Source organism: Anabrus simplex, chromosome 2, assembly GCF_040414725.1.
Source record: "Anabrus simplex isolate iqAnaSimp1 chromosome 2, ASM4041472v1, whole genome shotgun sequence".
NCBI classification, from domain to species: Eukaryota; Metazoa; Arthropoda; class Insecta; order Orthoptera; family Tettigoniidae; genus Anabrus; species Anabrus simplex.
In genome coordinates this window covers 1,105,481,757-1,105,498,390 of record NC_090266.1, presented here as the reverse complement: position 1 = coordinate 1,105,498,390, position 16,634 = coordinate 1,105,481,757, and the positions used below count along the sequence as shown (strand labels likewise).

Sequence of the window (16,634 nt, the reverse complement as noted above, 5' to 3'; positions counted from 1 at the left end):
AGTTTAAGACATTATATAGATAAGGGTTACTATCCACGAACTATTTTGCGGGATATCGGCGCTGAATAATATTTCACTTCGAAAATTGAAACTGTCCCTACAGAGTAAAAAGACTTCCGTACTACTACGTCACGATATCTTTATAAAACGACGTGTTAGCCAGTATAATTGACTTTGAGAGGCCACATAGCACTGATATCAGCATAGCGAAAGAGAAAAGAAAAACGTTTGCTACCAGAGCTCAATTGTCCGACTCGTTGGCTGAACGGTCAGCGTACTGGCCTTCGGTTCAGAGGGTCCCGGGTTCGATTCCCGGCCGGGTCGGGGATTTTAACCATAATTGGTTAATTGCAGTGGCACGGGGGCTGGGTGTAAGTGTTGTCTTCATCATCATTTCATCCTCATCACGGCGCGCAGGTCGCCTACGGGAGTCAAATAGAAAGACCTGCACCTGGCGAGCCGAAACCGTCCTGGGATATCTCGGCACTAAAAGCCATACGACATTTCATTTCAGAGCTCAATTGAAATGTTCGTAGATACATTACAAGTCTTAGAATAACCCAAAGATCATTTTTAAGAAGCGTTATTCCCATATGATATATAGGTTATAGGAGGCTATATGTGTAAGATGACGAAATTAACCATGCTGTTCTGTTTGGATTGCGCAAGAGACCAAGAAAATCGTGCACTAAGGAAGAGGAGGCACAGCTACCTAGATTATGGTGACACGAGATGACGGATCCAACCCATGATGACCGGTCACCGACCGAGGACTGTCCAAGGAGTTCCCAAATAGATGAGGAAAATGCCGTTAACCAAGCCTGCATGTCTAACCACTGAGGCATGTGATGACAACGAGGGAATACAGAGAAAGATAAGTCATTGGAGTTATTATTGTAAATGAAATTCATTTCTTTTGAAAATGCTATCTTAATTAATATCGTAGGAGTAATAACATATGAGAAGACGACTTGGTTGGTAGGTAATCATCTGACATAGCCGTCAAATCCATATATAGGAGGCAGTTAACCAGTGATAATTAGGTATTCCGTTAATAATGCTGTCAGTATTAAGTGAAAAGTGGTTAAGTTTCTCCTTTAGGTGAATGATATACGACGTTGTGTTAGTCACTAGGTTTGTAGAAGAACATGTGACATGAAATTGAGTGGAAATGAGATCGTATATAAGATTTTGAGGGCTTAATAGTAAAATGTGGTGATATTTATGAATTTATTCAAGATTGAGAATACAACGGAATAATCAGGTGAATGGTCAATGACGGCATAATAATATACGTCAGGTTGAAATAATTGATGTGTTTAAGGTAATGTAGAATGTTATATGAGATGAATAATGTGAGGTGATGGTTTTATATGCGAGTAATGGTAAGAGATTATGATGAATAATGTTGGTCATATTTATTGTTTCATCGCAAGTGAAGTTTTAGTTTATGTTAGCGATGATATTGTTTCAATTTGCATATTTTTGAGATGATGGATAATTACAATTTGTTTTCAACCGATCGTTGATACTTGAATAAGCCACATATAGCGTAGAATACGATCTCAGTAACGTTCTCATGTTGATATTCAGTAGGTAGATCATCGAATAATTCCTAATAAGAGTGATAACATAGAAATATCTTATTTTCATGTGTTTCTTCTAACCACAAGAATTCTTACTCAGGTTAGCAAAGCTAGGAAGCTTTCTTCACAATTGAATATTGTTAATAATCAATAGAGTCTTCGTACAAGCTAGATCACTTGAAAGCAGCATGATCTGGTTGAATGACTGTCAAATATAGATAATAGTACCATATTACCACATAGATAAGCACTTAAATTAATTAAGACTTACAACTAAGAGAACAATTTGAATAATTTTTAGGCATTATATTTGATCATATTTTTCTGAAGGATATAATAACTAAATGGATTATCTTTCTCTACAAGAAGAAAGCGCTAAGAATCTTGTAAGAATGTTAGAAAAGTGTAATACATGTTGAATATTTTTATGGTTTCTGAAAACATTTTCTCATGAATAACCTGTTGTCCGTAATTGAACATAAACAGTTACAATCAAGCGAAATCGTTGCACTGTGATGGAATTAGCAAGTGTTTGATGAAGGCGAGATAGATTGTAGGAACATTTCGCACAAGAGTTAATAAGATGAAATATGTGATTCTAATTTTTGTTTGTAATTCAGTCGTTGAAATCTGCGTCCAATGCATTTGATAACTCTCAATCGGCGAAGCTGTAAATGATGTAATCTGATATATATTTCCCTTCATTCAATTAGATGCATCTAATATTTTTAATCTAATATTTTAATCTAATATTTTCAATCGAATATTCCCAAGACATTCCGAGATATTATATAGTTATTTCTTACCTATTTTCTCGAAGAAGAATTCAACATTTAATAATTCTCCTCAAGTTTTATTTTCATTTTCAAATAAATATTGTATTGTAAAACTTAAGCATTCTTTCAATGACTTCTTAGAATAAGTATTAGATGTAAGTGATGATTATTTTATATTTTCATGAGCCAAATGAGGAAACTAATCAAATTACGGGTAGGAGACGTCCACTACGTAGATTAGGTCTTTCCTGCAAGCATAAGCCGGCGATCTATTCTCGAATGCGGAACCCATAGCCCATAAATTTTGAGAAACGAAGAATTAAGATATATTCGAGCTAGACTGGATCTCATGCGGCTCGACCTGGACGCGGGAACGGCGCAACATAGTTCATGTAATACTGGACCATAGATTACAGAACCTTTCTGGTCAGAGTTCTAAGCTGAAATATTATCACAGAGTGGTTTTTCTGGAGGCAACGACGATATGTATTACTTTTTGAGTCATAATCACTTCCTGTGTTTCATGAAAAAAGAAAACCCACCCATCCGTCGCGTAGATTTTTCGCCGGAGGCCATCAAACCCTACTTGAAAGATGTTTCACGTAAAAGAAAAAAGGGAGACGACTCTGTGGTGTAGTGGTTGGTGTGATTAGCTGCCACCCCCAGGAGGCCCGGGTCCGATTTCCGGCTCTGCCACGAAATTTGAAAAGTGGTACGTTGGTTGAAACTGGGTCCACTCAGCCTCGGGAGATCAACTTAATAGAGGGGTGGGGGGTTCGATTCACCGCCTCAGCCATCCTCGAAGTGGTTTTCCGTGGTTTCCCACTTCTCCAGGCAAATGCTGGCGTAGTACCGAACTTAAGGACACGGCCGCTTCCTTCCCTCTCCATTGTCTATACCTTCCAATTTTCCCATGCTCCCACCACAAGGCCCACTTGGGCGAGGTACTGGCCCTCCTAGTTGTATCCTCCCGACCCAAAGTCTCACGCTCCAGGACACTGCCCTTGTGGCGGTATAGGAGAGATCCCTCGCTGAGTCTGAGTGAAAAACCTACTCTGGGGGATAAACGGATTAAGAAAGAGAGAAAGAAAGTAAGAACAAGAAAGGAAGAAAAGAAAAAGTGGTCAATAACATACGACAAATTACCGTACCTTGGAACACAATACTGAGATTTTAAGAATATTTTCTAGGTGAATGGATTAAACCCAACACCTCCGAGAAAGAAGCCTTCACGTCTCGGATCAGTGGGATGGAAATTACATACAAACTAACCAGAAGCGTGTACAATACAAGATCCCTCAACGCCAAGCCGAGATACTACTGAATGGTCATTAAACCGGAGGTAAGGTCCGATGGACGAGATGGAAATCATAGAACGAAAGATCTTGGGGAAAATCCTTGGTCCTACCATAGAAAATGGGAAGTTCATGAGAACTGTACTTCGAATTGTACACGCACATAGAAAATATCACCGCGAGGTTTGTATTTTATGGTCACGGACGTGAATGTGCACAGGGAGATTGACAAATAGCATTTTCACCAATTTTTTGGGTAAGGAAACCGAGGAATCCTGGTCCACTGAGGTGTACAGGGACCTGCAAGAAGTGGGAATCACACATGAAAGATGTTCAGGAGCGAAACCCGCTTAAGGAGAAATTTCAGTCACGCCGAAGTTTCCAAGAAAAACCAAAACTAAAGATACGAAAAGCACGGACTTAGAAGAGAAAATTACAACACCGAACACGCCATACGGGAGCACTGGGCATAAGTTAAAATACGCGGAAGAAGACGTAATCAGTTGGAATGACGTGGCCCTTCGTTGGCCGACATGAAATGATAATGATGATAATAATAATAATCTTCTTCTTCTTCTACTACCGCTTTTCCCACACTTGTGGGGTTGCGGGTGCGAACTGTGTCGCAGATGGGGATTTGGCTCTGTTTTACGGCCGAATGCCCTTCCTGACGCCAATCCTATATGGGGGACGCAATCACTATTGCGTGTTTCTGTGGCGGTTGGAAGTGTATTATGTTGTCTGAATATGAAGAGAAAGTATTGGGACAGAAACGAACACCCAGTCCCCGAGCCAGAATAATTAATCAGATGCGGTTAAAATACTCGACCCGGCCGGGAATCGAACCCGAGGCTCTCTGAACCGAAGGCCTGAGCGTTGACCGTTCAGCCAAGGAGTCGGACAATGATGATGATAATAATAATAATAACAATAATGTTTAACGGCGTGTAGTCTCCGGAGAAGCTTGGTGAAGGTCTTTCGATTTGACACCCATAGGCGACCTGCGGATCTGTGAGGAGGGGGGCCTAGCTGTAATGAATTCTAATTCTGAAAAGGGCACACACACCCAGCTTCTGAGCCATCGGGATTATCCAGTTAAGGTTTCTCTCTGTTCAACTTGTCTGTCCCTAATCGATCTACACGCCCGAAATATGTTACTTTCGAATGCTCTAGATCAAGAACCCAACAACATAGTAATTCACCAGTGTTAAACTCAATGAAAATATTTAATAAATGTAGCAATGAGTACAGACTAGATATATTTGCAACTACATACACATCCATAGTAAAACAATGTAAACAAATAACTTAATTGTTTTCTGTTCTAAGTTAAAATCCCACTTTGCTGATTACTATTGTTAAACTCATAACTTTAGTTAATATTCTAGTTTCTAGTTATACCATCTACCTCATCATCATTATTATCTTCGATAACATCACTACCATCATGTATAATTACAGTACTAATGCAGCTTTAAAGCAGTTCTAAATCATTTTAATTGTAATATTTTAAATACCTTGTTATAATATGTGCATATGTAACTGAATATTTGTAATACTATGTGACTGAAGAAAACTGTATTTTTTATTTCATTTATGACTTTATTTTACAAGGAATTTCATAAGAGATATTATAATTTTAATTTAATATTTGTTTTTATCTAATGTAATAGTATATGTATATGTGTTTCACATCATTAGGTTTGTACCTGTCTGAAGCACAATAAATAAGTAAATAATTAATAATTAATTAAAATTCCCGAACCGGCAAGGAATTGAACTCGAGACCCCTTGGACCAAAGGCCAGTACGATTGAATTCCGGCACCTCGGCCTCTACGAAAACCGTAAAAGTAGTTAGTGGGACGTAAAGGCAAAACCATTATTAAATACTACATCTTACTAAAATTGGATCTGGACTTACCTCTTCTCACGTTGACGAAACAGCAAAGGAACCATTATTACTACTATTCTTGTTGCTATTATTATTATTATTATTATTATTATTATTATTATTATTATTATTATTATTATTATTATTATTATTATTATTATTATTATTTGCACATTTTGCACACTTAAAAGGAACCACACAGTTATTATTAATATAATAGGGAGAAAAGAGGACGGATAAAACTGTTTGAATACTATATACTGAATATTATAATTAGATGCTATTATACAGAATAAGCTCCTAAGGAAATGTAATATATGTCATGTATGTACCAATTTGGCCATTCGGCTGCAATAAATTCTTACAAAAATTATTCTTATTCTTCTTATTCTTCTTCTTCTTCTTCTTCTTATTATTATTATTATAGTCCAGCTCCATGGCTAACTGGTCAGCGTAGTCACCTTCGGTCCAAAGGGTCCCGGGTTCGATTCCCGGCTGAGTCGGTGATTTAGCTAAGGAACCGGCCCGGGTTAAGGTGAACTTGCGCGGTATATTACCATTGAAGGATATTATTTGAAGTTTATGCTCATTATCGTGATGGGGCGAATGCCATTCTGTTTTGAAAGCGGCGCTTAAAGGAAGAGTTTGAAAAACTTTATTGTAAGTTAAAAAGTTTTCCCAACATGCACTTTTTTATTTACAACCTTGGCCACTAATTTGTAACTTCCATCCTATAATTTATCATGCACTGTTCTATGTTTTTGTCGTCACGCATTGTGAATGCGTGGCTCAGCGTAACCTGCTGCGAACTTGGCTAGCGAGTGGTCTCGCACATTTCATGCAGTGGCCTCCATTATCGACATCATCAGGGCATGATTTGTTCTCGCTCGTGACATCACTTGGCCTTGATAAGTACGCGCGTTTTCGACGAGACTCTAGTCGGCAGGGCAGGGAGGTTAAACGATAATAAGAGGCAGATCCACAGATTCGGCTCTAGTCAACACCTAATACTACAGGCCATACAACCAGCTTGAGTTTGGAAACGTGACGTCACATAGTTAGGTCGAGCGTTGGTGAGTATCCGACTTTAAGTTCTGTAGCGACCAGTACGACTGAGAGGCCTCTATGTGGCGAATATTGGAACTATTCAATTTATTCCAGTCCACGCAAAATACCAATGTTTGAGGTCTATAACCGAATTTGTCGAATTCATTTCGTCTCCATCGTGTGAAAAATAGTACGTTGTGGGGAAAAGTAATGTCTGGTATAGCATAATATTCAACTAAATATCGGTATTGCATTGATATACATATTAAATTTCTATGCTAATTATCTCTGTATTAGGCACTGAAAGGAAGCTTTTATGTTGGAGTTACTGAACCACTTGAGCTGCCGAAGTGGAAGGACGTGTTTTTCCAGTTCTCTGAAGTTGTTGACCATGGGCTGCTCCTTGGACATTTACCAGGCGAGGATAGGGATGTGGCACGAACGGATGAGGCCCACCATCCCACGACGTAGTGGACATTCCGGACCTTGTAATTTATGGTTCCTGGCAGTTATTATAGCAGAATTATTAGTTCTTGGCGGTGTTGAGTTGGCCCCAAGACCAGCAGTGGAGTGTGATGTCCGTGTACCCGAAACAGCGATGGCAATTGAGTGTTCCACGCACAGCAAAACTTAAACAATTACATCAAGTGCGTGATGTGCCTAAAGTGGTTCCACTTCGGATGAGCTAAGGTAAAAAAGGAAAATGAAGATTGTCCTTATAGCCTTTGCTTGTATAAAATTTGTGACACTGGAAAATATGAGGGACACAATCAAAGCTAGAGACCTGAAAATAGGAGTCACTAGAACAGAGGCTGGAATAATTTGAAGGAAGAGCGTAAGTACAGATAGAAAGCATTACTGAAAGGAAGAGTGAAACCGAACTTGACGATCTTTCGAAGGAATAAAAAATGTTCCGATAGCTGACTCAGAATAGAAAAGCGATTCGACTGTGAAGAATTCACGTGACGTAGGCTAATCATCATGGGTGACTAGATGATACGTTGCAGTTGTGATGTTTTAAGGAGGACTGGTAAAATGATACAGTGTTATCCAAGAATAGAAACTGATAAGCTGTCCCAGGAAGGTGAAAAATTGGAAGATAGTGACGATGTCCAAGTGTTAGTCCTTCACGTAGGGACTAATGATCTTAGAAGGACGATGTCAGCAGAATACTAATGAATGCTGTGAGAATAAAACTTATTCAGTTGCAATAAATGATTACCGCGCATACCGAGCACTGCTTTTCTAGAAACATGTTCTAATCAATACAGTAGCAGGAATTAATGGTAAGTGTATTAACTTACTTGGTTCGTCCTCTCCGTGGGAAGGATTTCCTCTCGAAGAGCGGCGAGGGCTCTGTGGAAGTGCTAGACTCTGGTCCATGATAGATGAAGTTTGCACCCCCTGTAACATACACATGCATTGTAATATATATAGAATAAATAAAATACAGTTGGTTTTCATTTGCATTATCAATAGAATACTACCTCATGATTTAATTTTTAATATAATGAACATGAAATAAATAAAATTATTAACCGAAATGTCCGTAATTTCAACTCCAGAATTCACCAAAACGGATCTCTCGAGTTCTGATAGAGCGTGAAAATTCTCTCTCCCAGTGTGTGTACATAGATATGCGTGTTGATATATCTTCTACGGGCATTACATAATCCTCTGAAAACGATTAAACAGGCATTGACTGCACCTAGGTTCTCCAATAACTTCTCCACTGATTCTAAAATAATGAAGAACTGCTGGAAGACTCCCTATATACATTAAATAACTCTAGAACAAAAGCAGTGGTAAACGACAGCGAGGACTGCACTACCATTTGTAGTGAGCCCGACGACCAGTAGTTACAATGCATATATACAGTCTATATAGATTGCTCTTCGCTGTTTATGCGTATCAACACAAATTGTCGCCTCTCACCATCAACACATAATATACCACATTGATACTGTACCTCTTTAAGCACTGACACTAACACTTGGTTTTAGAGACACGGTTGCACAAACACACACTGTTGATCTATGCCTTGAAACCAGAGGGAATCTGGCATTGTTGAGGTATTCATTGTCAGAATGCACTGCTATTTTAATCATTTCCGAACTCATAAAGATGTGTTCGTTTACATCTTGCAAATTTTGTATCCGTCTGAAGCACGGATTATGGCATCATGTGCCACTTCTTTCTCATTTGACTCATATTTGTAATTGAATCTACATTATTACGTAATTTGTACGTTAAACCATCGCGATCTCGTCTCCCATATTATAACAGATATCAACAACGTTTTGCATCACCTCTGTGTGCCGTTTAACTGTGTTACTATAGTGGCAGACAGGAAAGGCGACCCTTAAGACCCTTGTAAACACACAACTGTACGAGCTTCAACTCACAGGAAGAACGCCACGCCTAATGGGAGGCAGTATTTCAGTTGTAGTTGTAATCACTGGAGTGGAAGCATTAGAGGTGTAGTGAGCGTTGGCACGACGTGAAATGTTGACATGTGAACGTGTATGCATAGTCACATTATGTCAACTAGGATGGTTAACAAGGGCAGTTGATCGACATGTGGATCGTAATCAAAATGATGTGGTTCGAACATGGAGGCGGCACAGGGGGACATGAAATTTTGATGACTTGTCTCACACAGGTATTCCAAGGGCTACGACTGCAGTCGGTGGTTGTTACCTTCGAATTTCAGCTCGGAGGAACACTCAACGCAATGCCACCATGCTGAATATTTATCTAAAAGCAGCCACAGATCGCCACGTTTCAATCCAAACTGTGAGAAACGGGTTGCACGAAGCACAACTTCGCTCTTGATGTCCATGGCGAGACCCAGCTCTCAAACCTAGATAACATGTGGTGCGGTAAAGATGGGCCCTACATTATGCTGAATGGTCCCTTCAGATTTGCCACGAAGTATATTTTACCGATGACTCTCACATAAGCCTTGTTCCTGACGATCGTCGGCAAAGTGTTTGGGGGCAGTCTAGTCAGGCTTCACGTCCCAGGCACAGTGTCCAGCACATGCAGCAAGGTGGTAGTTTGCCCCAATTTGTCCTCTTGAATTGCAACTTTATTTTCATTTTGTGATCTTTCCTACTTTTCATAACACCACTCATATTTATATTTAGCGAAGGAAATGGAGTTCCATCGGGAGGTATGATTATTAATGGGGCTTATGGAAGAAAGAAAGAAAGAAAGAAAGAAAGAAAGAAAGAAAGAAAGAAAGAAAGAAAGAAAGAAAGAAAGTAGAACTGGCTGAGTCAGCAAGGAGGATGCATCTGGATGTGCTTGGAGTAAGTGATATTCGGGTAAGGGGAGATAACGAAGAAGAGATAGGGGATTGTAAAGTGTACTTGACGGGTGTTAAAAAGGGAATGGCAGAGTCTGGGGTAGGGTTGTTTATTAGGAATACTATTGCAAGCAACATAGTTCCTGTTAGGCAGTAGTATGCCACTCCTAGTCATGCAGGGCAATGTCACGGCTGTACGATGCAGGGACGTAATTCTCCGATTCATAGTGACACCATATCGCCAATGTTTTGGAGGAGAATTTGTTTTAATGGACGATAATGCGCGCAGCCCTCGTGCGGTTCCCGTTAATGACTTCCTTCGTGATCACGATACCGATCAACTTGCGTGGCCGTCGTGTTACATGAATCCTATCGAAAATGTCTTGGATAAATTAAAGTAGACTATTTATGGACATCACGACCCACCAACCACTCTGCGAGACCTATGCCGAATCACCGTTGAGCAGTGGGGCAGTTTGGACCAACGTTATCTTGATGAACTAGTGGACGTTATCTCAAGACGAATTCAGGCGTGCATCAACGTAAGGGACACGTTACCCGGTATTAAAGGTCCCGAAGTGTGCTGTATTCAGTAAATAAACTGAAAAAGCCAAGCAGTATTGTTGTAGAGGCTCTTATTTGTTGTTTTTGTATGCAATAAATAGCACTGATATGGCACCTCTGTGTCTGTTTTTCGTTTTTCTGTAAAAGTTCAGGAACTCCTCCGTTCAAGGTGATTCAGAACTATTTTGACGTAAGGAACAGATTAAGCATTACGCAAGACTGTGTAATACGCAATGACCTTCCGTACTAAGTCACATTTGCCCGTGGGGGTTTTCTTACCTTTTCCCCTATCGGGCGCGTCCCAGGTGGCGGATAGCGGGCCCTCTGGACTTGTCTGGAGGGTCTGAAGGAAATAAAATACCCTCTCGCGGACCAAAAACAGGTATTGCCAGAAAACGTCTTGAGGCATTGTGATTGTTACCAGCCCAAGTCATGCTTGGAAGTGGAGGCCTCGCCCACACATGCTAGAGAGGCATCCATGGTTCCTCCACATGGGTGATATGGTAGTTCAGGTGACGTGGGGCTGGTGATCGAGGTGAAAGCTCACTGCGGGGTGCTGGAACCAACACATCACTTTGCTCTACTTAGCCTGGACGAGCCGCGGGTTGGGAAAGGGGCGATCCCAACCTAGGGGGAAAGTTATGGTTGTGAACTCAGTCATGATAATTCCAAGTGGAGACCACGCGAGTAGGCCTACTGAAGATGGAACACTCCTGGCTAGGTTCGGGCCGGGGGAGGACCGCTGGATGGACGACTGAGGGGCGTGGTCTCTGCTACGGAGAGCCTCAGTTGCGGGAGGACAATGTCTGGCTCACGGATGGTGAGAGCGACGCTCAGGACCCCATAAGGGACAAAAACTCTATGATTGATTGAAATATGGATGCTTATAAAGAACCAATTTCAAAAACTTCGACATCAAGGGAAGCCATGGAAGCTCCAGTAGAGCAGGTCCGGGAGCAAGCCCAAGATGAAAAAATGGAGACAGAAGTCCCAATTGGACAGGCTGTTGCCGACTCAAAACAAGAAATGGCAACAGAAGCTCCAGTAGAGCAGACTGCTACCACAAGCAAACCAGGAACGTCCGTAGAGACAGAACTGAAAATTTCTGCATAGAAAAATCAGCAGATTTCATATCGGCAGACCACCTCGCAACAGTGCATATTACAAGGAAAGGAAGAGAGTGAGAAAGGAAGCCAAAATAGCAGCTGGAAACAGGACTGAGAAGAAGCCAAGGAACAGGGATCGGCGAGAAGCTATCCCTCCGACAACGCCCAAAAGGCCAAGGTCGGGGGATAGTACGCCATCAAGTTCAGCAACAAAACCTCCCGCCAAGAAACATAAAGAAGAGGCGGGATGTCCTTTTCGGAAATACTAACTTCAATCAAGGTAGCAATAATACCTAAAACCTTTCCAGACGGGAAACTGAAGGAGCAAGACGTGAAGGAACTTTCTTCTGCTCTGACAGCGCAAATGAAACAGCTGTCGGACGGATGCCTTCCAGGCTTCCTCGAGTCTCTAAGGCTGCAAAGTAGAGCAATGGTACTGATCTGTGCAAATCCAGAAACTCTTCTGCTCTGACAGCGCAAATGAAACAGCTGTCGGACGGATGCCTTCCAGGCTTCCTCGAGTCTGCAAGGCTGGAAAGTAGAGCAATGGTACTGATCTGTGCAAATACAGAAACTGAAAGCTGACTGGAACAGACAGTGGCCAATTGCAACCCTTGGAAAGGGGAGAATTTGGAGGTGGCAGAAGCCAAGAAGGTGCTGAATACTACAAAGGTCATCACAAAGTTTCCTCCCCCATTTTACAAGATGAAGTTTGATGGTGTGCTTGTCAGGATACATCAGCATGACACCAAACTTCCGACGAAAGAGTGGAGAGTGCAGATTGCAACAGCTACTAATGACACAGGAAGGACAATTGTTTTGGCCCTTAATGAAAGAGATTTTGAAGAGCTCAAGAAGAGAGGCCTTGAGGCCAAGCTTGGACTTCGGCAGATCAAATTTCAAGTAATTAAGGAAGAAACAAAACAGCGTCGGCAAGGATGGTACTGAAAGTTCTACAGGCCAACCTACAGCATAAAAAATCCCGTTATTGACTTCCTTCGTGATCAAGATACCGATCAACTTCCGTGGTCGCCGTGTTGATCCGAAATAATGCTTTCCAGAAGTTTTCATGCAACACATCTCAAACTGACTGGCTTGCAATTTTCGGCTTTACGTAGGCCTATATGATACACAGCGGCTACTATATCAACTCTCAGTTCAATTGGTATAGATAGCTCCTTTTCCAATTTGATAAACAAATGGCCTGAAGTTTTGATTGTTGGCTTCTCTTCCCAATGACTACATTACTTGGTGGAGATTTTGGATAGTAAATTGCGGTTGGACCAAATTAGATCAACAGATCAACACATTTATATGAATCAACACCAGACTTTCTTACGAACAATTTTACTAATAGAACACATACTTAGAAGAATTGTGCTATTTTTGAAAATATTTAGGTGTTTGTGAGTTAAATAGTAATTCCCAAATGAAATAGAGACAATGCACTTATATAGGTAAATATAATTTCAATTCACCATCATCATCATCGTTGTGTTTGACGCCATTATAATCATTATTTCTTCTTGTGTACAAGGTGTTTAGAAACAACGTGAACCTGGCACATAAGGGTTAAAGGGCTGGTCATATTGATACTTAGTTTGAAAACAATAATTCCATATCTCTCGACGTTGTCATTTTATCAGCTGCTGAAGTTAGCCAATCAGCTCGCTTCGCGGGTGAATACGGTGAATACAAATGGGCTTTGTGAGGCAGTGTAGCTAAATATGCATATAACTAAAGACTTGCTTGAGAGCACCAATGGAAGAAACAGTTTCGCCATGGGAGGTATTTGAACACGGAGTTCTGAGCTGACATGACCGAGCCACAGTACGCTGCGGTGACACCGGCTAAAACCCACGGTGTATTTGTATATGGTGCTGGTTTTTCGGCATGGTCTTAAGCCTATTTGAAATCGCCCGTGATGCGATCTGATTGGCTGACTTCAGCAGATGATGATATGGCAACGGTGCGAGATTTCAAATTATTTTTTTCAAATTTGTTATCAGTATGTCCAACCCTCTAACGCTTGTATAGCTGATTTGTGTTGTTTCCGACCACCCTGTATATACACTGACTGACAGAGCAAATGCAACATCAAGAAGGAGTGGTCAGAACTTTATGCCAATTGCAGGGTAGACTGACGTCACAGAGGTATGCTCATGATGTGAAATGCGCCGCTGTGCTGCGCACGTAGCGAACGATAAATGGGACACGGCGTTGGCGAATGGCCCACTTCGTAACGTGATTTCTCAGCCGACAGTCATTGTAGAACGTGTTGTCGTGTGCCACAGGACACGTGTATAGCTAAGAATGCCAGGCCGCCGTCAACGGAGGCATTTCCAGCAGACAGACGACTTTACGAGGGGTATGGTGATCGGGCTGAGAAGGGCAGGTTGGTCGCTTCGTCAAATCGCAGCCGATACCCATAGGGATGTGTCCACGGTGCAGCGCCTGTGGCGAAGATGGTTGGCGCAGGGACATGTGGCACGTGCGAGGGGTCCAGGCGCAGCCCGGGTGACGTCAGCACGCGAGGATCGGCGCATTCGCCGCCAAGCGGTGGCAGCCCCGCACGCCACGTCAACCGCCATTCTTCAGCATGTGCAAGACACCCTGGCTGTTCCAATATCGACCAGAACAATTTCCCGTCGATTGGTTGAAGGAGGCCTGCACTCCCGGCGTCCGCTCAGAAGACTACCATTGACTCCACAGCATAGACGTGCACGCCTGGCATGGTGCCGGGCTAGAGCGACTTGGATGAGGGAATGGCGGAACGTCGTGTTCTGCGATGAGTCACGCTTCTGTTCTGTCAGTGATAGTCACCGCAGACGAGTGTGGCGTCGGCGTGGAGAAAGGTCAAATCCGGCAGTAACTGTGGAGCGCCCTACCGCTAGGCAACGCGGCATCATGGTTTGGGGCGCTATTGCGTATGATTCCACGTCACCTCTAGTGCGTATTCAAGGCACGTTAAATGCCCACCGCTACGTGCAGCATGTGCTGTGGCCGGTGGCACTCACGTACCTTCAGGGGCTGCCCAATGCTCTGTTTCAGCAGGATAATGGCCGCCCACACACTGCTCGCATCTCCCAACAGGCTCTACGAGGTGTACAGAGGCTTCCGTGGCCAGCGTACTCTCCGGATCTCTCACCAATCGAACACGTGTGGGAACTCATTGGACGCCGTTTGCAAACTCTTCCCCAGCCTCGTACGGACGACCAACTGTGGCAAATGGTTGACAGAGAATGGAGAACCATCCCTCAGGACACCATCCGCACTCTTATTGACTCTGTACCTCGACGTGTTTCTGCGTGCATCGCCGCTCGCGGTGGTCCTACATCCTACTGAGTCGATGCCGTGCGCATTGTGTAACCTGCATATCGGTTTGAAATAAACATCAATTATTCGTCCGTGCCGTCTCTGCTTTTTCCCCAACTTTCATCCCTTTCGAACCACTCCTTCTTGGTGTTGCATTTGCTCTGTCAGTCAGTGTACAAAAACGAATAAATACGTGTTTCTTTATTTTTAAAGGAGATCCCAAACACCAATTTTTTGGTCTGTAATATCTTCAGGTTCTGAAATATAAGTAGCCTCATTAAAGGCATTCAACACATTTTCACCCTTTTCAACCCTTCCTATTGGGATTTTACGAAAACAAAAAATACGTGTTTCTTTATTTTTAAAGGAGATTCTAAATGCCAATTTTTACATCCTTAAACTTTAAATGTTTGAGAAATAGATACATTCATTTTAATAATTCACCCCCTTTTCACCCCCCATTAATTGGATTTTCCAAAAACAAAAATATACCTGTTTCTTTATTTTTAAAGGAGATCCCAAACACCACTTTTCAGGTCTGTAATATCTTCAGTTACTGAGATGTAAGTATCCTCATTAAAGGCATTCAACCCATTTTTTTACCCGTTTCCACCCCTCCTATTGGGATTTTTCGAAAACGAAAAATACGTGTTTCTTTATTTTTAATGAAGATTCTAAATACCAATTTTTACATCTGTAAACTTTCAAAGTTTTGAGATATAGATACACTCATTTTAAAAATTCACCCCCCTTTTCACCCTCCTATTAACTGGATTTTCCAAAAACAAAACAAAAATGCGTGTTTCTTTATTTTTAAAAGTGATCAAAAGCACCAATTTTCAGGTCTGTAATATCTTCAGTTTCTGAGATATAATTACCGGTATCCTGATTAAAGGCATTCAACCCCTTTTTCACCCCTCCTCTTGGGATTTTCTGAAAACAAAAAAAATACGTGTTTCCTTATTTTTAAAGAAGATTCTAAATACCAAATTTTACATCTGTAAACTTTTAAAGTTTTGAGATGAAGATACACTCATTTTAAAATTTCACCCCCATTTTCACCCCCTTAGCGACGTAATATCCAAAAATCCTCTCTTAGCGAGCACCTACATCTTAATATGAATGTATCCCCAAAATTTCATTTTGTTTATGTCCAGTAGTTTTGGCTCGGCGATGATGAATCAGTCAGTCAGTCAGTCAGTCAGGACAAGTTATGTTATATATATAGACTAGCAAGATATAGTTGGGGACAAAACATGACGACCTCAGTTCCTGGAAGCGAGCTGAAAGCCAGTAGTCAATCACACCCTGCAACTGCTGAGTTAACGAGCTCTAAGTGATCTTTGTTTGTTTTGCAGAGGCTGCCAAACCACTTTCTTCCTCATTCTCTGTAGTATTTACCCTTTCTTCATGTAGAGTGCAGTAGCCGATTTGGCAACTCTGGCTGCAGTAGAGGTAGTAAATCCTATAAGTCGCTAATAGACACAATGCTGCCACTGGAAAGTAGTGGTGTGAGGCGAGGTCGTCATGATTCGTCCCCAACTATAACCGTGCTTCGCTACGGTATTATACTGAAATTTATAATTGAATGGATATCGATTTATATATAATCCGTCAAAATTCGAAATCTGACTCGTTTTCTGAGAGATTACGGCAAGTTCCCTCCCATTTTTCAATCTTTCTTTCCAGCAATCGATTTCGTACTTCCCGGGCTAGAACCACGTATTCCACCCGGTCAGTTCG

The 16,634-nt window shown here is 41.7% G+C and overlaps 1 protein-coding gene across 1 annotated transcript in view; it reads right to left on the bottom strand.

The window, feature by feature from the left end:
- The window catches only part of LOC136863786 (cell adhesion molecule Dscam2), a 1,545,364-nt gene that overhangs the window by 14,356 nt on the left and 1,514,374 nt on the right, over nt 1-16,634 (bottom strand). The window contains exon 37 of the mRNA XM_068226091.1: nt 7,901-8,000. Coding sequence (XP_068082192.1) covers nt 7,901-8,000 — 100 coding nt within the window. The remainder of the gene's footprint in view (nt 1-7,900; nt 8,001-16,634) is intronic.